Source organism: Takifugu flavidus, chromosome 3, assembly GCF_003711565.1.
Source record: "Takifugu flavidus isolate HTHZ2018 chromosome 3, ASM371156v2, whole genome shotgun sequence".
Taxonomy (NCBI): Eukaryota; Metazoa; Chordata; class Actinopteri; order Tetraodontiformes; family Tetraodontidae; genus Takifugu; species Takifugu flavidus.
In genome coordinates this window covers 788,506-813,524 of record NC_079522.1, presented here as the reverse complement: position 1 = coordinate 813,524, position 25,019 = coordinate 788,506, and the positions used below count along the sequence as shown (strand labels likewise).

Genomic DNA, 25,019 nt, shown 5'->3' with positions numbered 1-25,019 from the left:
GGCACAAGTTGGCTGTTAGCAAGAGGCACAAGTTGGCTGTTAGCAAGAGGCACAAGTTGACTGTTAGCAGCAGAGGCACAAGTTAGCTGTTAGCAGCAGAGGCACAAGTTAGCTGTTAGCAAGAGGCACAACTTAGCTGTTAGCAGCAGAGGCACAAGATGATCGTTGCCACTTCAGACATGACAATAGCATCAGTTGCTAAGATTTTGGTGCTAAAGCTGGATGCTAGCCAAGTGTGGATATAGAAGCGTCCAGTTTTTAGGCTGCCAGGGGTGTTGAGGTGGTCGGGTGACTCCGAAGAGCTCCGCCTCCACGGTGGCGGTGAGAAAAGGGTTTGGGCCTCTGAGGGCCGACGCGCTCCAACTCCGCAGGTCTTGGCCGTCTCCCAAAACGTCTCCGTGGATTCCTGGACGTTGCCCCACACTGCAGGAGGAAGTGATGTCGCAGTGGAGCGATGGGGGGGGGGCGAAGCATCAACGTGATTGGCTGTCTGGACAGCGGCCAGCGCGAGGACAGGCGGAGGACGGGAAGCGTAGGAGCGTCCCCTCGACCCCTCCGGCGGGGGAGGAGAATCTGCCCCCCCCCCCAGGGCCAAAAACGCCCCCCCAGGCCCGCGTGGTCGGCGGCCGGTCCGCAGCAGAAGGTCGGCTCGGCGCCACTTTGTGGTTGGAGATTCAATTATGTGGTTGAGAGCAGCATCGCCCCCCCCACTCAGCCGGACCCCCACAGGACAAATGGATGTGGAGAGGCCTCTCCCGCTCCGACCCCCCCGACCCAGCGCACTGGACAACCCGCGCGTCCTCCCGTCGGGAACGTGCCTCACGGTGGCGCCGGGCTTTGGAATTTCCGCTGTCCCCGGCGTTCCGGTTCTGTCCGCCGGTTTCACCTTCCACTCGCTCCTCCTGCTTCTCCGTCTGGAACGTCCCCCCCCCCCCTTCCTGAATGGACTCAACCAGGAAGTGGCGGGACAGCTTGGCGAGCAGCGTGGGGCCGCCATTGTCACCTCGGGGGGGCACCCGCCGCACCTGGGCACCAGCAGGGCGCCGCGGGTGGGCGGGGGAGGGCGCCGCGGGCCCCGTCGCCTCTTTAGCAGCCAGGCGACGGGCGCCGCCCGGTCCTGCCCTTGGACGCCAGCGCTTACCCAGCATGCTTTGCTCCTGCGGGCTGCCTTGAAACCTCGAGCCGCCGCTCTCCTCAAATCCAGCAATTAGCGTCCGCAGATATTTTGGTTTGTTCTTCCAAATGAAAGATGCTAACAGAGCTAACGGTTGACGCGCTGGAGTCGGGCAGCGGTTCCTCGCGTTAGCGTGAGCTAATTCGGCGGGAACGGAGACAAGCTAATCTAGCTCTGAGCTATTTCTGTTGACAGGGGTATTAGCTTAGCACTCGCACCTCGATGGTCACACGTCACCATTCCGGTAGGACGGACGTTAAAGACCTTCTGGGTGAGGACAGGAAGTGTGCGAGACCTCGGCGAACACACGAGAAGGTCGCACCCGCCGGACGGGCGCCGCCCCCCCCCCCTCGGCGCCGCCGCCGTTATTCACGCCGCCTGCGTCCGAACATCCTGCGCATCAAAAATTCAACGCGCCGCATCTTTCGCGCTCCAGATAGCCGCAGCTGTTTGGGACGGAGACATTTGGACGCCGGTCGGTAACAACCCAAACAGCGCCGCTAACTAGCGGTTGACATCCTAGCATCCCTCGAGGTCATTTCCCTCCCCGTATAGGGAGCGGATTAGCCATCCTGCTCCTCCCACGGCTCCTCGCTCCCCCGCGGAAGGACTGAGGGCATCCCGAGGAGGAAGCTAACAGCTGTTTGGATTAAACGTGCGAGACGAGACGACGTTTATTGAAGCAACTTGGACTGATGGAAGACAAGTCGGGGCCGTAGCCGCCAAAGCTAAACTGGATCAGCTGCCGCTGCTCTTGTCTGTTTGCTGGGGAGATTAGCTACAATAAGTGTTAGCAAACGCAGACGCGCGGATCTCGAGAGTCAGAATTTGTTCCGTTGTGAATGTGGTTGGGTGTTTGTGGAGCGGCCGGTGGCCGTGACGGTTAGCATCCTGCTGTAGCGCGCGCGCCGCCTCCGCTAATGAGAGCGTTAGCCCGAGAGGTGTGGTGGCTGATGGCGTCAAAGCCACTCTTTGGAAAGTGAGTCTGACAGTTTGGATAACAGTGCTACAGTTTCCTCACTGCCCACACACACACACACACACACACACACACACACACACACACACTTCAGATGGTGGCCCCCTCCTCTGAGAGGGGCTAGCTTATAATTAACTCGCCTGCCAAGTGCTGTTATATATCATCAAGGGTTCCTTGAGGAAGTCCAAAAAATTGCCGCAGCTTTTCTTCACCACCTAATAAGGTCATCGCGCTTATTTTTACCCCCTGGGGTGGAACTCCTGCCCCCCTACGTGGGCTAGAGAAGCCCAGCAAGTCCTGTCGACCGGGGCCGCGCGAGCCAGAACCAGGCGGCGCCTCGCGGCTAAAATCCTGCCGGGTTCTGATTTGGTGTCGTTTCGGGAAGGATCCCAAACGACGGCGATTATCGTCGATTCTTCTTCTTCCTCGATTAGCTCGATTAGCGCCCGCTCATGTGGCTTGATGAGCGTCTCCCCCGTCTAGGTGCTCATGCTAGCACGCGTCCTGCGGTGACCCCCACGTATCGGGTATCCAAAGGTCGTTGCTCTTGGGGGCCACCTTGTCTCTGAAGACCCCCTGGGAGCGGGAGCCATCCGGCCCCCAGGTCTGGCCCCTCCCCCTGTCCCGTGGGTGTCCGGACCCGTCGTGGGACTCCCGGAGAGCTTCATTCCCGATGATCTCTGTGTGCCTCAGATCTTTTCCCCAGCTAATTGAAACGGAAGCGGCTCCGAGAACATTACGCCTTGGACGGCTCCCGTAAAGAAGCGGCGTTCCGTAATCCGGCGAGCGGCCTCGTCTCCTGAAAACGATTCCCCGGCCGCTCCTTCACCATCACAACAAAGTCGTTCCCGCCTCCTCCCGGGAATAATGGCGGTGACAGAAAGGGACGCTCGGCGGCCGCAGCTCCCAGTGCTGTTTTGTTAGGCTCGACTAGATTTCGTAATTATGTCCCCCCCCCGACCACGGATCGCCCCGAACCGCCGAATCCGAGCCACTGAAGGATAAAATGCTTTCGACTCGGCAATCTAATCCCAGCCGGGTCGATTTGAGCGGGAGGAGACGTCGTTTCATTCCGTCGCGTATTAAGTGAAAATTGTATTATTTGGCGGCTGCAGCCGGCAGTTTAACCTTTCCACGCCGCGCTAAATGCTAATAGCCTTTGACAAATGATTCGTATGCTAGCGCATACCTTTGACTTTTACAGGGACGGCTAGCTTCTTACTGTAAACGGACGCCGCGCCGCTAAGGAGCCGCCCAAGCTAACACATTTTTGGTTTTGTGCGACGGTACCAGCGGCACCACGGCAACCGGGGGGCTCTCCTATCGGGCGGCGGCTAATTACATCGGCTTAATGAGTCACAATCAATTGATCTGGGAGGTTCCCAGTAGCATCTCGGAACCCGCTTGGTTTGAGGGTTTTGGGGGGTTGCTAATGAAGCCCGGCGTGGCACGAGCCGAACACGGTGATTAGCAGCTTACACCAACGCAGAAAAAAGGCCCGATTAGCTTGTAATTTTAATCCTGTAAAGGAAAAGGGAATGCCGCCCGTCTGAACGGGGCAGGAAGGGGTTAATCATGGGACGGCGAGCGCGGCGGGTCGCGGCGTCGTCGCGCCGCCACGCGAGATATTTCGTCTTCATTAACACGCAAGTCGGCGAGTGAAAATAATTGCTGCAGTCGAACTTTGCAGATTAGCCTTTGAAATTGGCTGAGTCGAAATAATGGAATTATTCTGTTTACAACGGCTCTGCTAGCGTGCGCGCGGCTGTTTACGGACCCTCGCGCCCGCCCGAACATCAACCACGAACTCGCTAATGGGAGAAAAGGCTCTGGGTCGAAAACCCCTGAGCTCAGCGCTATCGCTAACTTTTGCTAATCTGATTTCTGGCAGTCGTCTGGAAGAAGGCCTCGAAAGACACTGGGTTTAGCTCTCACTGGGATTAGCTTAGCTAGCATCAGTGTTAGCTGGAGCCCCCAGCGATCTGCACAGCACCCACAACAACTGTGTTCCCTGATATCAGGCTGGAATACAAATGACTCCAGGCTTGTCGCGCCCCCACTGCTCCGACCCCCCCGCTAGCTTCATCCTTCCTTTGCCCCCCCCACCCCCCCGCCCCCCCCTCGCTCCTCCCCTCCGTCTGCTCATGTCGGCCGAGAGTCAAAATTCTCCCTTAATCAGCACAATGCTGCTGCAGCAGGTGTTGGCGGCCCCCTTTTCCCCCCCCGTCTCCATTCTGGCATCTTAAGCTCCGCCCCCCCAGGGAGCGAGTTGGCCCCCGACGCTGGGCGCGCAGCGGGAGATGTCATCGGGTGCCGAGCCACCCGCGGCGGCTACAGAATCGGGCAAATTGCTCCCTCCACGGCGTGAGGGAAAGGTTAGGGGATTAATGCAGTCCAGGACTCTTCGGAGAAGTTGTGGCGTTAGCAACGTGTTAGCTTGGGCGACTTCGAGCAATATAAATATTGTACAATCAAAAAAAAAAAAAAAAAAATCTCGACTCTGAATCACCCGCTAGCATTTGTCAGCGTTGCTAATGTTGCGTAGTTAATTCGATTCCAGTAACTGGAGTGGAGGCGCTACGGAAGCTAGGCTAACCCAGTCTCCCCCTAGAGGTGGGTGGTAGAAAAGGCTCAAGTGAGGACTTACACTGTCCCAGAGACCCCGGAGAATTGCCCCGGGAGGGGGGGTGTTGGCGTGTCGCAGTGCAGACTCCGCAGGGGTCATGTGGAGAGACCAACATTCTCGCTCTCAGCTAGCAAATCGCGCTAGTCAGCAGTCTCGGCTCGTCTGGGGGAACGAAGGTTTTTAACATTTCAACACTGAAATAGCTCCAAAGATTCACTGGCGGGAACGAGGGTAGCAACCAGTGAGGAGAGGCGCTAGCAACTGGTGTCAGGTAGCAACAAGCCAGCGCTAGCTGCAACGCGAGTCCTTAGAGACGTGGGAGCCGTAAACAAGTCCACCAAACGCACTCCCGTCTGCCGGCTTCCTGCTGGGCTCCGTCCACTCTGGAAGTTTTGCGCTTGCATTAGCATTTTCCGGCTGCTTATCAGGACGGAGACAGATGGAGAATCGATATTCATAGATTAGCTCGCTGACAGGTGCTGCAGTGCTGGAATTCTGCCCTCGGAATCGACGAGGTCCTCGGAAAGGTTGAGATTTTCAGTAAATAAACCGACGTTTATGCAGCTCAGCTCTTCAATTTGGGTTTAAGGCAGCGGCGGGAACACCTGGGATGCTAGCTCGGTATGCTAACAAAGCGGATTTGTAGAGTCTTCCACCCTCAAACGTTGACTTGTCCGTCCAACTGGGACGTGTCCAGACCCCCCCCCCCCCCCCTGCAGAGCCATCAGGGGATCGCGAGCACCCACGACAGGAAGCGGTAAATCTCGTGAACGCAGCGACGACAGGAAGTGCTATTTTTAGACTGAATGTGGGTCGTCTGTAGAGGCCAAGAAAATCCGATTCTGAGTCTATCTGGGGTCGTCGTCTCTTTGCCCTCATCTGCTCTCCGCGGCTAATTAGCTTCTGCAGCGAGTGCGGACCGCACGGGAGGGGGCGGGAGGGGGCGGGGCTTCGGTGGGGCCAGATGTTGGGAGATTTCACCCGGCAGTGGGGGGGGGGGGGGGGGGTTGTTTACGACAAGAGGAAAACGGCTTTCCATTTCCTCCTCGGCAAAAACCACATTTCCGGGATGACGTAGCTCCGGCGCTATGTTCCGTAGCATCAGTCTGGGGGAAGAGGAAGTGCATCAACCTCGGTATCGACGCCGCCTGATCCTCGGAGCGGGATTAGGGAGCCGAGTCGATGGGGCCGATGTGCGATTGGACGCAACGCCCGCGCGCTGGCTAGCATCCTCAGATCCGGCGAGGTTGTAATTGGGTGGTGCTCCAGCCTCCGACAACAGATAAGGTTGATTAGTCCGAGAGCGCGAGAGGGTTTTACACAAATCAGGCGGAGATGAAGACGGCCGCCAAGAGGAAGCTCGATATCGACGTGGACGCGACATCGGCTAATCAAGGATGAGTTCAGAGGCTTCAATTAGCAAATCTGTTGTTTGGGAGCGCGTAGTTGCGAGGGGGGGGGGGGGGCTTTTCTTGAAAACGAGAACATCTGTAGACATCAGAACAAAAATGCTTTAGCTCGCGGCGGAAACCGCGGCGCTCACCCACCTCATTCTGGTCCGCGAGTGTCGAGGGAGGGAGACGCACAATCACATTAGCATGAAGTCAAATCTGCCTTTTGTCAAACGCCAATCCAATTAGCACGTTCTCGTTTAGCCGCTGTCGCCTAAATGGGGGTTGTTTGGAGTAAAGACAGGAAACGGCGTCCTGGGGGCCTCCTCCAGGGGCCGCTCTAGCTAGGTGGCTGTGAGGAGGGGGGGCAGGTGGAACTGGTCTGATACGGTTCTCCTGGGCCCAGAACGAAGCGGATCGGTGATCACTCGTGTAGATTGGTGATCTGATCGATACTCGATCCAAGACCAGAGCGGCTCCTCCTCCTGATCCACGACCTTCGCTCCAGAGACCCGAGAAGGTCGGGAGGCTCCAGCCAACGTTCTGGTAGCGGCTCTTCCACCGTTCAAGATGATTTATCCGAACGTGAAGTCGTATCGGCCTCGATCTGCGATACACGCAGACTCTCGACATCTCGCTTTTCTACGTGAATAATGCCGCGTATTCGCGCGGGGCGCTAGGTAGCCCTTTTATTCACGATATGACGAGGACAGAAACAAAGAAGACGCTGGTCCGAAACACCGATATTTCACGTTCTGTCCTTCTGTAGCTAAGCTGTTGCTAAAGCTAAGTCAGTGCGCAGTGATGCTGGGTGACAGAGGAAATGAGGGACCAAGGCAGCTAGCTTAAAAGGGTCTGGGTTGCTGACATGTTAGCATTCCATGCTCTTACACAAATTTCCATCTTGAGTTGTGACTCTCAGACCCCCCGTGCTAGCCTTTAGCTTTTCACGTCCTGGTGCTTCGCCGTGAGATAAAAAACTCGGCTAACTTCTTTTTCCCTCCACCCGCTCATTCATGGCCCCATTGTGCCAACGCGGCTCCATCTTAGCATCCGCTTGTAATTAAATGAGGACGACGGCGTTGCTACGGCGCAGGTTGGCGGACGAGGAGCCAACGCGGAGGTTCAGGTCAAGTGACAAGCCAGATGGTCCGAGTTTTCCGGAGCAAAGTCACTTTCACGTTAGTTTTTCCTTTCACCTTCCTCCGAACGATGCTGTCGCTGAGTCGGCAGATGAAGCTAACCTACATTCAGAGGTTCAGAGAAGCTAACATCAGCATTAGCGCGTGTTAGCGCCAGAGTGTTTCAGGCGCGTAGCTCGAGTTAAAGTTTTAAAGTCAAGATCAAATTCTTCCAAATGGGACACACACACACACACACACACACACACACACACACGCACACACACTATCACACACACACACACACTCGCTGGGCAAAGACAGGTATTGATGACGGTGCAATTCCAATAGTTGTAATTAATGCCCAGGTTATATGAGAAGGACGTGGACGGCGACGGGCGCCATTTATCACCCGCGGGCTCCTTTATTCTCGCCCCATTGTGCCGTCGGAGGAGCTGAGGGAACCCCCCCCCCCCCCCCCCCCCCACCCCCCCCCCCCCCCCCCCACCCCCCCCCACCCCCACCCCCCATGAAGATGGAGGGACGCGGCAGGAAAGACAAACAGCCGATCCGCCGTTGCTGGATGAGCGGTGGGGGCCAAGTCGGCGTAGCTTTCCGACCCCCCCAGGGGGGAGATTTGTTTTAGCGCTTCCAGTGTCGGAAGAGGGATTTTCCTAAAAGTCCGTTTTCAATCTGCTTCAGTCGACGGCCAGACGGAAGGCCGTTGCCATAGCGATACTTGACCTCTCTGCTATATTAAAAAGAAAAGATGCTAAAGGAAGTTAGCGTGTCGGGCTGTTGACAGTTGGGGTCTGGGGGGGGGGGGGGGCTTCATCCCCCACTCTGGCGGCGGCCGGCTGTCCTCTCGGATGCTAATACTGCAGCCACAGGCCCCGCCCACTTAGCTAACCGCCCGCAGAAGCGTGATACGCGATCTGAAATGATGGACGGCCGACCTTTCCCAACGATCGGAGTCAGCCGGATGACAAACCGGGCGTTGAGCCGCCCTGCCTCACTCCTTCACTTCCTGCCTCACTCCTTCACTTCCTGCCTCACTCCTTCACTTCCTCCTTCACTTCCTCCTTCACTTCCTGCCTCACTCCTTCACTTCCTCCCTCACTCCTTCACTTCCTGCCTCACTCCTTCACTTCCTCCCTCACTCCTTCACTTCCTGCTTTACTTCTTCACTTCCTCCCTCACTCCTTCACTTCCAAAGTTCAGCCGAGTTCTTTACTTCCTGTCAGAACCTTGAGGGTTCTGTTGCCCCGGCGTCCATCACCGGGGCGACGGCTCGCTCGGCAGCAGGTAAATCACCTGATCTGCATCCTTCCACTGAAGCTAAGCTAATGATTCGGATGCTAATTGTGCCCTGACGTATCTTCCTCCTCAACGTTCGCCCCCTCGACCCACTGGCTCCGCCCCGTCCTGTCAGGAGCACCTGCCGCCCCTGCTCTCGTCCCGTCACCTGGGTCCTCGCGGCGTGCTGCCAGGTCAAATGATGGTGTGCTAGCGTGGGCGGGTGTTAGCGCTCCTCCGCTGGCAGCTGATTCTGATCCCATGTGCCAGTTTGGAGTCAACATCCTTGCTGCTAAAGACAAATGAGCCGCTTTGAGGTCAATGCCGCCGCCCTGAGTGACAAGTGTCGGAGGAGTCGCCACGGCGACGTCCAGACGGGCACGAGTTCAACAACTGGCTAAGGCAACGGTAGCGGTAGGAGCAATGCTACGTTGTCTGCCGAAAGGATATTTTTTATGTTTTAAGTCTGTTTGACTCTTCTACTCCGCCGTGTTTTAAGTTTTACCAGAGTTTACAGACGGGTCCAAGTTATGCTAAAGTGTTTGAGTAGCATTACAAATACATTCACATTTAGCATTCATGCTACTTTGAGGGGAAAGGAATTGAAAAGTCGAGTAGGCTCCGCCTCTTCTGTAGTCATTTTTATGGAGATATGAGATTTCAAAATGGTTCTGAGTCAATTTTGCAGAGCCGTCCGATGCCCCCCTCGGTGCTAGCGCGTCGCGAGCTGCCTGCTAACGCGGCTGTCACAGTCCGCGTCTTCGGAGGCACCCGATGATTTTCTGAGTTGCAAAATCGACCCATGAATTAAACATCACCCTTAGCTTTTCCCCCACTGCCACCGCAGCACTTTGCCATCAACGGACGCCGTCCCTCACTCAAGCTAATCGCGCGTACCGCGCTCTCGCCATCTGTCCTCCAAAATCATCGGGAAAGCACTTCGGCGGGCACTTATTTATACCAAACTGCTTCAGCGAGTCGGTTATTCTTCCTGTCTCGTGACACCGATGCCAAAACCTCACATGGAAGGTGTTGCTCAAGGGCAGGCTGGCCGTGGCAGTCAGCTGACACATAGACTTGAACTACACGATGGAACCTGTTAGCATAGATTTGGAGCCTCCCAGGTGGTTCCAACACATCATTTATCACCGACGGCGCAGAAATAGAAACATTACATCAAAATAGTTAAAGAAAAAAATGATCCCGCGTAGCAGCGCCGCATGATTAATAAGGGGACGCGGCGCGTGGGTGCTAGCATAACGGCACTGTGCACACAAACATCTGTTTTGTTTTGTCAAGACAGGCTTCTCCCTGGGGTTTCCCTCGGCGCCGCGTCATCAAATCCATGTGGGTTTAGCATTTGCGTTTGTGTGTAGCATCACCGCGCACGCGCGCGCGCACGAGTGAGCTCGGTGTGTTTATGCGCTAATTATCTTCAGCACGAGTTCTGACGGAGGGGAGCAGCCACTAAAAGTTATTTTTAAACATAAGACTTGAGAAACAGCTGCTCCTCGCTAGATACCAACGGTAGCATTGAAACCCACCGTGTGACCTGAGCCACCCTGGAAGATGGAGGGAGGCTAGCAACAACCACCGGTCACCGCGGTTCAGCCGCGCGTTCGATTTGCGTTCAATATTCCCGACACATTGAGCGGTAAAACTGCTGAACTCCACAGATGGGAGGCGTTCCGCTGACAGGAAAATTAGCCTAGCTTGAAGAGTGGCGCGCTCCTCCTACCACGTCTTGTTAGCTCCCGCGGGACGCCGCGTCTCGGACCCTGTTTGCACATGAAAAATGGTGGAAGCTACGTAGGATGCGGAGCCTCGCCACCAACCCCAATACATCAATCAGGAATGCGGTGGCGCAATAGCTGCCGCATGCTAACGTCCTTCTCTTAACCCAAATCTTCCCATCGACAAAACCACCTTGTCAGAAGAACGCATCCAAACAGAGATGTTATATACTTCACAGGGCTGTTTAGGTTGATAGCTTTGAAGCTAAAGGCCGCTGGTTTGGGAAAATTAGCCTCCAGATCTTTGTTCTTCTTCTCTCCCTCCGTGAATCGTGTTATCCGAGTCTATTGATCTTAGCAGAGGCTGAAATTAGCCAATTAATTAGAGCTTGAAGATGGGCGAAGTCACGCGTACAAGAGAGGCCGGTCCAGAGGCCGCCGCCCCCCCAGCGCGCTGAACCTTATGTAAATACACCTCCGCTGAATTATTCAGGGGTGTCGCGGCAGCGTCGCTTTGCTATGCAGATGAGATGTAAATAGCCGACGGCGGCGGCTTTAAGGCTCAGCGAGGGATCAATAGTTGAACAGTTCGGACTCAATGTGCTCGTTTATGTTCCTACACGTGTTCCTGTTAGCGTGTAGCCGCTGATGAGCGCAGTCAAGCGGTGAGGCGAGGGGACGGGTGGCAAAAATAAAAATAACTGAATTTCCACTGATGCTAACGGTATAGCTTAAATTGTCTTCATAAATTAATCTGTTTCAACTCTTTTAAAGATGTGTTGATCTTTTGAGACGCGCCTTTGATTACTTTAATGGTTAGCATTTAATTCCAGCCTTCATCACCACCCTAAATTTGCTTTGATCTGCACCTTTGATGCCGGCTCGGTCCGAACTAGCATGCCGGCTCCAGCAGGAGTCCGAGCGGGGGGGGGGGGGGGAGAGCTAGCGGAGCACCGGGAGATGGAAATGGCTCGGAAATGTATAGCTGTGCTGCACTTTGACCCCGCGTGGCACAGCGGTCATTCAGCCGCTATGCTAACATGAGTTAGCATCTGGAAGAAGAAGTGTAGCAAACGCTAAAGTTAGCCTTTAAATCACCTCTTTGCCTTTAGCGCATGTCAATGTTTGAATATATATGAAATAAATTACAGTCATTTACATTTTTTTCCTGAAAATCGTCTCTAATCGTCAAAGTTGGATGCAGGAACGTCTCCGCGGGGCTTCTCCTTCACGGCCCTTCGGTATCAAATTAATTTGACTGCACCTTTAATGCACATTCAGGATCCACACATCCATCAGGCCTCAGTGGGGGGGGGGAGGAATTAAAGGACCCGTAATTGCAGCGTATGATTTACCCATTAGCTTTAGCCGCGCTGCAGAGAATTAAATGTAAATTTCCATCCAATTCCTTCACATCGTCCTCTAATCCCATCAAACGGGCACCTGTCTGAGGAGTTAGCAGCGGCATGCTAACATGCAACAGAACGAAGCGCTTTAATTAGCGCTGCCTTTACCAATCTTTGGAAGCGATACGTTAAAAATGCATTAAATTTGAACGGGCCTCGTTCGGAAGGTAATTGACTTTGTCTTAACCTCGGCGGCGGGAGATAAGTGCAGTTTATCGCGGCGCTGCGAAGCACTCACGAGTAATCAATGCAGACGAAAGCAGAAGTAAGCGGCTAAATAATTTAGCAAGCGTGAATGACCAGTCGGCCGCGGTCGGTCAGTTCTGAGGTATTGATCAGGGAAAGATGACGGAAGGCCGGGAAGACGGCTGGAAGCTAAAAGGAACGTCGGCGGTGCGGGAGAGGAGGCTTTTAGCATGTGTTAGCCTTGAGGATAGCAAAAAAAGAGAGCTTTGATGTGGATTACATGTGGATGTTTTTTTCCAAATTCCAAAAAAAACAATGTGACAGAATTTGCGCCAAAGAATTGATGCTAGCTGTCCCCACAACTGTAGGAAAACACACTTGCTGAGCTTCTCTCACACGCCAACAACAATTCATCATATTTTTGTAATCTAATCTAATTTGGAGACGAGTGAGTGACAGATGTATTTTTCATCATTGGAGCTAAACGTTGGCTAACGTTCAGGCCGCGTGTTGATAGCGGGGGGGGGGTCAGGTAGTCGATCCGAGTCACTTTTTCCTCAATCTTTCTCCCAACAATCCGTCTATTTGTCATCCCCTCAGCTCCGCTCCCTCCAACAGAATTAACTCCCATTAATCACGCGGCGGCTCTGAATGCTAACACCTGTATGGATTTTTGTCAAATGACTTCAGCCGAGCAAATCGAGCGCGTTTACATTCGGGCGCGTTCGGCTCGTTCCTTTTAGCTCGAGGCTGGAACAACTCTGTCAAAGCCAGTTGCAGGTAATCCATCGGGCGACAGCAGGGGTCGGCGTAATGACCGGCAGACTGCATGCTAACGGGAGCGGAACGGCTCCCCGCTAGCGCTGCTCCGGCCTGGGTAGGCAAACGCCTGATGGACGACAACGAGGAAACGATGAATGCTAGGAGTTTAAGACGTCTCACTCGGCCTCCAGAGACACAATTGCTAATGTCAAAATGAACAAATCCAGTTATGCGCTAGTAGCTTTAAGCACGTAAACTAGCGATGGTTGAGTTGATTATCAAGGCAATATTTTTACAAGCTAAACTGGCAAATGCTGGAAATTAATCCCAAAGAAAATATCTGCTACTTTTTCGGAAATCTTTTTGCTTTTTTAGCGAAACGCGTCCGATGTGCAAGTTTCCGATGTGAGGTAAAGCTCCAGTGCCGAGGGAGGGGCAAGGGCAGCGAGTATTTCCACTTCTTAGCCTTTTCCATTGGAAAAAAACACCGACGGGATTTATTTAAAAGCGATAAAATCTCCGTTATTGGGCAGAAATTCCTGTATCCGTTGAAAAAGTCACCCCCCCCGTAAATAAATGAGTGAAAAATCAATTTCTCAAAGCCCTTATTAGCAACACGCGGCACCGGAGGAATAATCTGGGATCTGGGATGTTTTGGGAGTTTGCCTCTTTTACGAGTTTTCGACGCTGGCAAATGTTGCCTTAATTCAACCTAATTTAAATGAGTTTAGTTTTGTCTTCGTTCCTCCCGAAGAGATAAAAATATCCTGAATTATTAAAACTCTGAGAATGGACTCGATGGCGACCAGGGCGTTAGCTTAGCAACGGGATTCAGGGCTTAGAAGCTGTTTCTTTTGCAAGTGGGCGGCAGAAAATCTAAATTAGCATCACTTTGTTTTTCCAGTTGGAACCAGCAGCAACTTTCTCCCTTTTAGGTCATTACAGACTTTATTCCTTATTTTTGTAGCATCACATTAGCTGTTTGAGGGGGGAAAAGTTGTGGAACGACTCATTAATCGCCTCATTTATGAGCGAGGAGCAGAAATTTAACGGGACAAAAAGCATCTTCAATATTCCAATTATTGTTTGAAAAGAAATAATCGATTTTCCCACAAATTCAACGGAAAAACCAAGTTAGCTAAAAGATCTAGTCGGGGATTTTGATTCATTTATTTTGCTGCCAACTGGTGACTAAAACTTAATTATCACTCAACAGATGTAGCTCGAGATTATCGACTTTGGAAAACTTTCTCAATTATTTATAACTGGTCTTCATGTTAGCATAGCTCAGCATAATCTTAGTTATTTCAGTAAAGCTGTGTTGGAGATGAAATGGAGATCAAAGCTACTAAATCGGTGTAACTATTTCCTGAAAGGTGCAGACGGGTTAGCACTGTCAGTTTGTCATAGACTGTTCATGCTAAGCTGTTAGCAACAATAAGGCCTACATGATTAGCCTGTTTTACAAAATTTTCTCATTCACTTGTTTCCATCAGAGGTTCTGTCACCACCTTCAAGCCACAATGCTCATTCCATGAGCTAGATAGGCTAGCGCTAGCATCCATATGGGCTAGTTGAAAAATAATAATAATGGATGAACTGCCCCGCCCCCCAGAAGAGCCAAACCAGGAGGCCAAAAACCAGTTTAACCATTGTTATATTTTAATTTCTGCAGAGACAAAAAGGACAAGCAATTTATTTACACCAAACCTGTACAAAAGCAAAAAACTTAAATTATGTAAAATATCTCATAAATAGAAGTGGACTTGCGTTCGATACACGTTGCCATGTTCAGCTAAGCTGCGTGCATAGTGACTCATATTAAACGATGATAAGTTTATTCCTCGATTTCTATATCAACATCCAAGTCGCAGGACAGACGGTTATGGTTAATATTACATCGTTACACACCGTGAAGGCTATATGAGTGGAGGAGAGGCGGGACCGAGCGCACGCCTCCCACCTTTTCTCCCCATTGTGTTCCATGTGGCTAGCTAGCCTTCCAGCTAGCCTCTGGGATTCACCCTCCACTGGTGTTCATATACTCCATATCGGCACGTCTCTAGGCGTGCGCTAGGTCATCCGCTCTCCGTTGAAGCCCCGCCCCAACCCTATTCCCCCCCCCCCCTTTTCCTTCAGGTTAGCATTGATACCGTTTCGCGGTGGTGTACCTCAGTCCTTCAGCTTGTTTCATGCACGCTGACCTCTGATGTCAGACGAGTTTGTTCATCGGAACCCGACCGACAAATAGAAACCCGATATCCAATGATTAACCTCCAGTCATCCAATAATGCACGATGCTAGGAATGATGAAAAGTTTCAGAATCGGGCTGAGCGGCTGTCTCCGATTAGCCTTTGACATCGTGGAATTTCACGCCCACTTTCCGACATTGCAAAAAAAAAGAGAAAAACCCAACGTTTCCTCATACCCATCGGTAGAAAAAGGCACAATTGCATATTTTGCATTCACTCGAGTATCTTTTTTTTTAACCGTTTTTCTTTTCGACATTTTTCAGAAGCGATCTAAATATACAAAATGGTACCAGAGAAAGAAAAACACGTATAACACTGTCATGACCCACGTGTGACCGTTAGCCTGTAAGAACGCCCTGTGCGGGATCGCTAACTAAAACACAAAGATTAAAATAATGCTTGATGAGACTTATTTGGTGATATCGGACAATCGTATAAAGATGAAAAAAGACAGGATGGGACTCGTGGACGTACTAAGTTGGACTACGTGTCTTCGGGTATAACAAAAGCAAGCAACAGGGTGGTTCTCGTGTTTTTTGTACATTTTCTTTTACAGTTTTTTTTGTTCTTCTTCCTCCGCAGTACGTGAAGTAAGTTCCCATAAACGTGCAGTAGAAAGTAAATATATATGTTTACAGTTGATAAGTATAGGAGCACTTCCTTTTCAACGACGAGTAGTACTTACAGACTATAGATTACCGGAACGGAACCAAAAAAACGACAGAAAAAAAGCCACTCTGGTCGAATCGAAGTGGTTGAGCTAACGTAGAAAAAGTTCCGTTGCATCTGGTTCTTTTGCGTTAGTAGTTGTGGGACTTAGCGCCCGTGTGCAGCTGCGGGAAAGAGAACGCCACCGTCGATGGGGGAGGGGGGGCACGGCATCGCAACATGTGTCCTTCAAAATCCGGTTCCAGGGATGTGTTTTGTACTTAAAGCAGAAGTCCTTCCGGAAAGCTAACGGGGGGGGACGCTTCAGCATGTTAGCGAAGCTTTGGTTTCGCGTTGAACCTGTAAAGTAAGAAAAACTAGAAGGGAAAGCCTTCCACGCTTTTCGAGTGTTTCCTGTTGAGCTGATTCGTACATTCGTGCTCAAAGATGTGGCCGCCGTGCGCTCTGGACCGCGCCGTGGCGCTAGCGCTATGAGGGCTCTGGGACGACGGGATCGGTGAAGGCTGGAGTAGTGAGAGAACGTTGTTTACGTGTTTATTGCTCACAACAACAAAAGGATTGGGGGGTAAAAACTCGCTGCTCTTTTAGGGTCCACTTGGCCGTGGTTCTGCCCACCTACCCCTACAAACACATCTACAGTAACACCAAACACATCCAAAAACATGTATTTATACCGCGTATCTGTCCCACACGCCACACAGCTATCTCAACTCCACACGCCTCACGTTGTGCTCGCCCGGGAGATTCAGCCAGTTCTGAAATGGCGGCTCAACGCGAGCCAAGGCCGCCGCGTGCTGGATCCTCCAACGCCATGATATGTAGCGCTGTGGTGAAGAGTTTTGAGGGGACGGGAGGGGAGGGGGGGTGTTTTGGTGCCAGCCTCGCTAGTCAGACAAAGAAGCGGACTTGGCGTAAAGGTGGTGAGGCAAAGGAAGGCGTGTTGCAGGTTCAGTCCAGTCTTGACTTTTGTACAAATGCCGGTCCACCGGTGAAGGGGGCGCGTTGGGGTGGGGGGTCCTGACCGGGTTGGTGTTGCAGCAAATTCCATCAAATCTGTTCTTTTGAAGAGACGGAGTATTTAAAGCTCAGTCTTTCTTATCTGCATAACTAGTTTAGTTTTCGCCGACACCCGGGGACGGCACAAGTCCGATCTACAATCGGATCCTATGTGACGAAGCGGCCACCGAACACTACGGCTGGAATCTTTAAAAAAAAAAAAAAGGCATAACGAGACACATCACTGGAGTCAACGTCGTCCACGTGGACAAATGTGTTCCTATAAAAACCAGAAAAAGGGTCCTCTGAGGGGGGCCGGGGGTGGCGCATGCATGTATGTGTAAAATGAGTTGGTTATTGTACAGATTGACCGTCAGGCAGCAGATCTGGCCCCATGAGCCCGACTCGCCAGCAAGACAGCCTCCTGCGGGTCCTCCTCCTACAACGTCTCACGTCACGGCCGGAGCTATATTATCAGAAATGGTGGTAGTTTTCCGTTTGGGAGCCGTTTTCAAAGTCTTTGGAGAGATTTTAGTCCCACCTTATTGGAAACAAGGGTGGCTGTTTGCTTCCAGCTACACTTACAGTTTAAAAGCCCTGTTTTTTTGTGGCCCAGCAGGTGTTTTTAATCCCCCCAACTCACAGATAAACCTCTCGCCGTGTCAGAGTACCACAGGAGGTGGGCTTGTACTCCCCAGTAGGTGCCAGGGGGATTTCCTCCGTGGGGTGACCCAGCACCTCCTCTCCACTTCCTGGTGAGCTGTAAGAGGGGGAACCGAAGGCCTCATAGGAGGAGGAAGAGGAAGCCATCTTCTTGTTGAGCAGGTTGCGGTTGCGGTCTCCCATCATGTGAGCGGCGGCGGGGTCTCCGTTGGCCATGGCGGCCACAGCAAGGGTCTCTTGGCTGCCTGGGTGCTCCGAGCTGCTGCTGCTGCCGCTGCCGCTCATGAAGGTGGAAAGCTTTGGTTGCTGTGGGGTGGTGGTTGACTTGGATGGCCGCCGCTCGGGCGACGTGCGCACAGGCATCCAGCAGGAGTCCGAGTGGCCGTACTCGTCGCATTCCCGGGTGCATTTGCCAGTCATGGCTACGTCAGGCAGCGGCCGGGCGTCTAAAACAAAGCAGACAGAGAGAACCAATGTAAGACGGCTCCTTTCTCCAAGCCAGAAAAAGTAATGTGCAAATATCCTGACGCTGAGTGTTTGTGTGGCATGATTTGGCTGTTCCTTCTTTAGATGCGTGATTTTCCCCACCCCCACCCCCCGTGGTCGTCACCGCATCTGCGTGTTGATGTAGAAGGTGGAGAACAAAAAACTGGTTGCAATGGTTACCGGCCGCCCGGGTCTGACCGGAGTCACAGTTTCCATGCAGAACTCATTCCACACGACAAAAAAGAAAAAAAAGACTCCGCCGCCAACATAAACGAAACAAAATCGGTGGCGTGAATCAAAGTTGAGATAAGGTCATGCTTCCAAAATGTGTTATGTGTTGAGAGGCGGTGGGGGGAGGAGGAGAGGGAGGGAGGTCGCTTTGTTTTTCAATCGGCCTTGAACATAAGACGCTCCGCCAGGCCTGCTCTGCGCCGCTAATGCTAATGCCAGCCTGTTTGCGAGATGGGAGCTCTGACAACGCTGCGTTTTCCCTGCGCGGTGACTGACAGACGGCAATCACATTTGGATCTAAGTAGCTTAATAGCTTTGTGTGGCTGAAGCACCCCGATATCCTCTTAATTCCACTAATAGGGGTCTTAGCCAATTACCTTTGCTAGCGGCGGGCATCAGATTAAGTGTACTTTTTATTATCGTAGAGAAAACAAATTACGCCAGGACAACGGTTTTGACGGATCCCCCCGGCGGCGGAACGGCAAGAGGGTTTTATTGCCCCCAACCTGATGCGAGGGATGCTGTAATTACCCCAAATAGGACACGGCAAAGCAAACAAACCAAGAAAAGGCAGGTCGGGGGGCGAAGAAGGTGTCTGTTCCGAAGCCCCGACCGAGCGCGACCCAGAGTTAATAAGAGCATCGGTGTTATTGAGATGTTGGATGGGATTTATTCATGAGTGGAGGCGCCGTATGGAAAACAGAAAATCAGGCAAAAGCGAGGGTGAGTGCCAGGCAGCCAAGCAGCAAAGGAAAACAAGGAGTTCAACCATGGCTTACTTTTAATGCTCTTTTTCTCCTGTGAAAGAAGCAAAAATAACATAAATCACTCTTGGGTTTGCATTTTTCTGCAGGAATCAAAAGTTTGTCGGTAGATTTGAGGCGTTAAACGGCGGAGCGGCACCGGGACAGTGGCCGGAGGAGGTGCGTGGGGGGCGGACACGGGACAAAATGCATTTGAGACAAAAGAGAGAGGAGACGGGGGTGAGGTGAGGGCGGGACGGAGGGAGTCCTCGGCTCTTCCTGCCAATGCCAGTCATCAATCTTATTCCCGCCAAATCCACGGATCGCCGCAGGTTGATATACAACCGAAGCCTGAGGGAGCAGCGGCGTGGTGGTGTGGGGGCGCTCGCCATTAATGAACCCCGCCAGCCGAGCGGGTGTTTGATGAGGGCCGTAAAGGTGGGGTGCGTTAATGGAAATGACAAAAATAGCGGCAAAATGACGTAAAAACAGATGGAGGATGTCGTGAAGGAGGAAAACACGGTCCACACGGTGTCACCACCCCCCAGGTCGCAACCGTTTGCCTCCAGACGATGAGTGAACGGCCCTCAATCTGGCCCAGTTGCTACTGGACAACACAGAGGGTAAAAAACTACCCCTGCACCAAGAGCTGCTTAGCCTTAGCCGCACTCCATTGACTCCCCACTGAGCTATTGTGGCAAACACATGGCTTTTTTAAATGGATTTCCTTTAAAAAAAATCAACTACCCATGAAATGGAGACAAAGATTACCAATAAAAAATTTAGGAAGGGTTAGCCTCAGCGAAACTGCAGAGTAATTTGTGTAGCTATTAATGCTAGCAAGACTGTGCCCACAAAAACATGTCAGCGAGACAATCGTGCATAGATGTGCTTCCAGTGGATGCTTTCAAATCCCAGTTCAGGAATCACTCAAAGGAGCGTATCCAGCTTTTGTTGTGCCATTTGTAAAGATCGGAAGCATCTGTGCTAGCTGTACAATAGAAGTGGGTCACCGGTGCTAACTCTCTCTGATGGTTCTCCATTCTGGTTCCAGCCTCTGGCCAGAGAACACTGGTTTAGCCCTCTTTCAATGGCGAACCATTATCCATCCCTTTACATAAACAGGTTTCCAGATAAGGGGTGGGGGTGGATGCGCAGGAGAGGAGGCGTAACACGGACCCACAGAGGCAGAGTCTCTATGTTTTGTTGAAAGTGGGCCAGCGGCGGCACCGGCTGAGCCGAGGCTTTTCTTAGCTGGCTTTAGCTCGCCACCCTGTCAGCTGACGAGCTCACGCTGCGGGAGGTTTGAAAGGAACGCCGCTGCCGGGCCTCAGCAGCGATTTGACGCGGCGACTTTGCCGCTCCTTAGGACGATGCAGGGAGGGCAAATGGTGGATAATAACAATCGACATTTCCATGCCAGGTAGCTGAGGGGAGCCTCCTCCTTAGCTGAAGTTGCTAACCGTGTAGCCAAGTACTCATCATTTCTCATTTTCGCGTACGTGTCCATATGTCGCAACTTAATGGGGACTTGAGGTCAAACAGGAATTTTGCTGAATGGCCATGTTAGCGTGGCTTTACCCCGACCCTGATTCCCCCCATCTGGCCAAAATAAGTCAAGGCAAGGACCCGGCAGAGGTGGCGTCGCTGCTGCCTGTGCCGGTACCGTGCGCCTTTGACAGTCCGGACAGCTGAAAGGGTCAGAGTTTGGGAGAGGAAGGACAAAGAGGCAAGGATGAAAAGAAAGGAGGACCCGAGTGTGCCGAGCGTCGGGGCCACGGGAGAAAGGAAACGGCAGAATGAGGGGAGAAGACAGCATGGGCTGCCTCTGGGCCGTCACAGGCCAGACACACTGCCAAAGAGAGCAGCGGAGGGGAGCGGAGACGGGAAAGAGCGGAGAGAATCCAGGACGGGAGGAGGGCGAGACAACAGGGAAGAGGGATCATGAGATTGCTAACAGAAGACATACAGTAGTCTAATGGAATCACACGTTCTGAGTTCCTAATGGCTGACTCGAATTAACCAATCAATCCAAAGATGCGTTTATGGTTCAAAATGACCCCTCGGAAACAACGACTTCCAGTGTTCCGATGACTGTTGACATCTCGGCGAGTAAAATCTGTAAAAATTCCAACACATTCCCGCTCAAATTGTAATTAGGACTATTTCCACGGTTCCAGATTAGAGACACTGGTAAAAAAAGAAAAGAAAAGAAGTGCTACAAGATCACAAGGGGCTTATTTTTGCATCCAGTGGGGCCTCACACATAATTAGGTGAAAGTTGCCGACTAATTAAGGTGCGAGATGAGCCTCGCAATGTTTGCGGGGCCCCTTTGGCGTTCGCCTCGCGGCGGAGAGGTCTTCAGCTTCAAAGATAGACAAGAGATGGAATACAAGCAGCTAAAGGTGGAAGAATATAGAGGACAGATGACCTGAGGGGAGGAACTCAGGATGGTTGCCTTTCTGATGCTAGCTTAGAAGAGACGTGCGTGTTGGCGTGCGGGGGACGATGGGGACGAGGAAAAAAGGGGCTTCCCAGGGTGCAACGACCTTTAAAAATGCAAGTCATTCCACACAGCTACGGTGTGATTAAATAGCATTGGCAGCCGTAAGGTTGTTCTTTTCAGAGGTGTAAGCTATGCTAACCCCCTAATGAGTCCCCCCCCCCGCAGGTGTCCTGCGACTGGGACGCACGAGTTGATGGATGGCGCGGAAAATAACAGCACCTCCGTAAGCTCCTAATCACTGCGGTCTCCGATGGTCGGCCTCTTTCGGAGATGATCCGACCTTAACCGCCCAACCTCTCGGCGCCTTAGCAGCGAGCCTGGCAGGAGAGGCGCAGAGATGCTGTTAGCGCAGGCAGCAGGTGATCTGTTCTCAGCCCTCTGAGCCTCTTGAAGTATTTACTGCCTGCCAAGGAGAACTGAGGGAATAATTGGGAATCCAGCCCCACCACCACCGGTAGTCCGAGAGGAAGGGAAATATTCGACCGATTGAGTCGTGTAGCGAGCTGTGCTTTTGTTTCGCCTTCTCGCGATGCCCGAACACTGCGGAGCAAAGAACCCAGCGACCACCCGGCCACGTTCCTCCGCCTGGCAGGTGGAAGATGGGAGCAGCAGCGAGGGCTTGCGGTTTGTTCTTCTCAGGCAGGTCAATACTCTTTCTGGAGGAATGGAGGCACCGCGGCCTGCTCTTGGGGTAATTAATTGAGGAGAGATTAACTAGCATCATTTCATTCTGGTGAAGATCTCTCGGCCAATTATCAAATGGGGCTTGTTCTCTCGCTCTCCTTTGAAGATGCTCTCCTCCCTCTGCCTGTCCAGACTGCCCCCCCCCCCTCCGCGGTCACGGGAAGCATATTTTTCGTCTCCGTCCGCACACGGACCTGGCGTCCTCGGAGCGCCTCCGACCTCTGACCTCGTCTATAAGTGGAACAACAGCAGAATAATGTGGAGCCGAGGGAAGCGGAGTGACTCAGCCACTCTGCTAATAAGAGTGATGGCGCTGGCTTCCAGCCACAACACAACAGGCGGCTGAAAAGAGGAAAAAACGACTCGAAACAAACGTCCGCCTCGCGCAAAAATGCCCCCTAAATATTCCTAAATCCAAATAAACCCAAAAACAAAGGGATTTTCTCACTCATCGTTCATATTATCCTTGAAGCTCCGCACTTATAATCACCTTAACTAGCTACAACTCCCGTCTTTGTAACTCATTTATGTCTAAAAATAAATGAAATTACTGTATAAAATGATGGAGTGCCCACATCTCAGCTCATGAATTATTTTTTTCCTTTGGTTTGTTTTCCAGCGCTGAGCTTATTCAAAACGCACCGGAGGAGCAGTTGGATTAGCGTTAGGCGCTCTACCGCGCCGCGCACTGCTTGCAGCCGATAAAACGTCATGGTTGTGCTGGCTCTGTAGCTGTAGCTAACGGTGCATTAGCAGTTTGGCCCATGTGTGCATATTGGTGCGTTCTCAGACAAGTACGGAGGATCACAGAGGGTAGGGGGTGTTTTTCGAAAAATGGCAGGGCTTACCGAGGTATACTTTGAGTTAGCAAGGGGTTAAATCGTTCCCTTTTTTTGTTTTGTTCGGTGTTCTACAAAGTTCAGGCTCCCTCACGTCCCGGCTGAGCCCTCCTCTCACTCCAGCAGCCTTTAGAAAGCGGAGTGTCATTGCTTCCCCTCCACCGCTGCTCTTATCGCACAGTCCCAGGCACGCTCGCACAATTGCCTGTTTTACACCATTAAATGGTTATTTGTCAAAATACAATTTCGATTAAATCCACGCTAAAATAAAAAGGGGGGAAGGAAGAAAGCCGGCGATTTTCTTCTCCTTTTCCTCTGACTGAATGCTCTAATAAGGTCCGTGACAAGACAAACGGCAGAGGTGACGCCTCAGCTGTGTCGTGGGCTATCAGGACCGTGGCGAGAGCGAGGATTAGCGCACAAACCCTGCCCTATAATTGACAAAATCAATCAAAACGGGGACAAAAATGAGTCAGAACATTTCATCCCAGGCCTTAATTGTGGATTTCTCGGAACCAGGATCATCAAAGCTCTAGTGACGCATCCTTAAACAGATGAGCACCGGTAGTCTGTCTCGGAGCAGCTAGCGTTAGCAACATCTGTCGTCTAAAAGTTTCCAACTGTAACAAGCGGTTAACAATTGCTGGCTAGCTCGCTTCGCTCATGAGTCACACAGCCAACACTCACCACCTACCAGGCTTGTCATCCTGAGTGTAGCAATTATCTCTCAGCTGCTAGCGCGTTCTCGGCTAGAGCGGGCAGAGGTTTGCGGTGAGTCACGACCTCATCGGGGGGCTGTAGGTAGCAGGAGGGGTGACTAAAGGTTTTTAGGTTTACCACCGGAGTACCGGCTGTTCTAGGGACAACAGCTGAGCTCCTATGCAGACATGATGAGGGAGGCTTTAGAAGGTGGCAGCTTTCCTGGATGGACCACTAGCTAAATGAGGGATGAGACATGTCCTACAGATCTTCCCCTCTGCGAGAGATGGGACTCACACTGGGAAAGTTTAAAAAAACAAGCCTCATCAGACCGCTCAGCGCTGCCATCAAAGCGCCAAAAGGATGTGCCAGTCAGCAAATAGGTTCTCCAGCACCTCTTTAATCTCCCCTCAGGTCTGGCCAGGGTGCCTCAGCTGTGCCGAAGCCCCCCGCGGTACCTCGAGTGTTCAAAACTGTCAGGTTTCTCTGTCGGCGTGAAGTTCCCGCATCCTAGCTGACAGGCGTCAGGCGTAGGGGGCCACCATTAGTGCTATTTGCATACTCATTACTCACACCAAAGTGTGTCCAGAGACGCTGCCTAATGGCCAAACGTGATCGTACCCCACCAGGAGAGACTGTTAGCGTCGGATCTCTTCCCCTTCCGAACGGAGTGCCTTAAACGGCATTCAGCCACTCCTGCTCAAGGAGGAGCTCAGCGCGATCCAGCCTGATAATGCCAAGGTGTCCTGGATTAGAAACTATCTCGTAGATAGGCCATTTTCTTCCCTCCCAGAGCAGTGGATTGGATTTGCTAGTGCAGAGCGACTCTGCGTTGCCACTTATTCACACTTTGGCTCGAGAGACGAGGGGTCACGCTGCTTCTCCATTTCCTCTGATGATCATTTCATTACAGTTCGCCTCACTAACAGGAATCTTAATACGCTAGCTAGTGCACATGACAGACTCATGACAGACGTGAACCCGTTATCGCCATAATCTGCAAGGGAAGGTGTGAAAATGAGCTTTGGTGATAGCAAAATGGCTACAAATCGATTTGAATAAATGTAGCATCCTGCTCGCTGGAACTAATTGTCCGGCGCAGAAAAAAACATTAATGTTGTTTTCAGGAGCTCGCTAAACTGATGGGGTCTCTTCTGGTGATTACCGATAGCATTAAAGCCATTTGACAGTATTTAGCACTTATTTGGGCCGCTACAGACTCCCGCAGGTCTCGGGTTCCCTTTCCTCCTCGCCCGGCTGACAGCGCCGCGCGTCCCAAGCTTTCATTAGCCGACGCTCGACGGCGGCGGTGGTGCACGACGCACTCATCACTCAAGCGCCGCTTCGCCTTCTGTAAACCTGCGAAATCTGGATGCTATCGGACGTCGGATCAGGACAAATAAGAAACAGACAGTTGTTGTGGGCCCCAGGATGAAGCCGCTCACCCCCTTCAACCGGGTTCACCCACCCTCTGACAGGGCAGTTTGGAGGCGTACGAGTGCAGCTCGGCGGTTGGAGCCCAACACAGTATATTATTTAAAGCACCCGGGGCCCAATTTGTCACTCTGGCGGGCT

At 52.1% G+C, this 25,019-nt stretch overlaps 1 protein-coding gene and 1 long non-coding RNA gene across 7 annotated transcripts in view; one reads left to right on the top strand and one right to left on the bottom strand.

Moving 5' to 3' along the window:
* Nucleotides 1-25,019, top strand: part of LOC130522476 (uncharacterized) — a 205,570-nt gene that overhangs the window by 77,400 nt on the left and 103,151 nt on the right. The window lies entirely within an intron of this gene.
* pcdh7b (protocadherin 7b) overlaps nt 14,314-25,019 on the bottom strand; it is a 73,960-nt gene continuing 63,254 nt past the window's right edge. For 2 of the 6 annotated variants that reach the window (XM_057026902.1, XM_057026903.1), the window contains exons 3-4: nt 18,752-18,770; nt 17,500-17,701 (exon numbers count right to left, since the gene is read on the bottom strand). In XM_057026902.1, coding sequence (XP_056882882.1) covers nt 18,754-18,770 — 17 coding nt within the window. In that variant the 3' untranslated portion in view covers nt 17,500-17,701; nt 18,752-18,753. Of the gene's footprint in view, nt 17,702-18,751; nt 18,771-25,019 lie in introns of all 6 variants that reach the window. The other 4 variants (XM_057026900.1, XM_057026899.1, XM_057026901.1 and 1 more) reach the window with 3 other exon arrangements.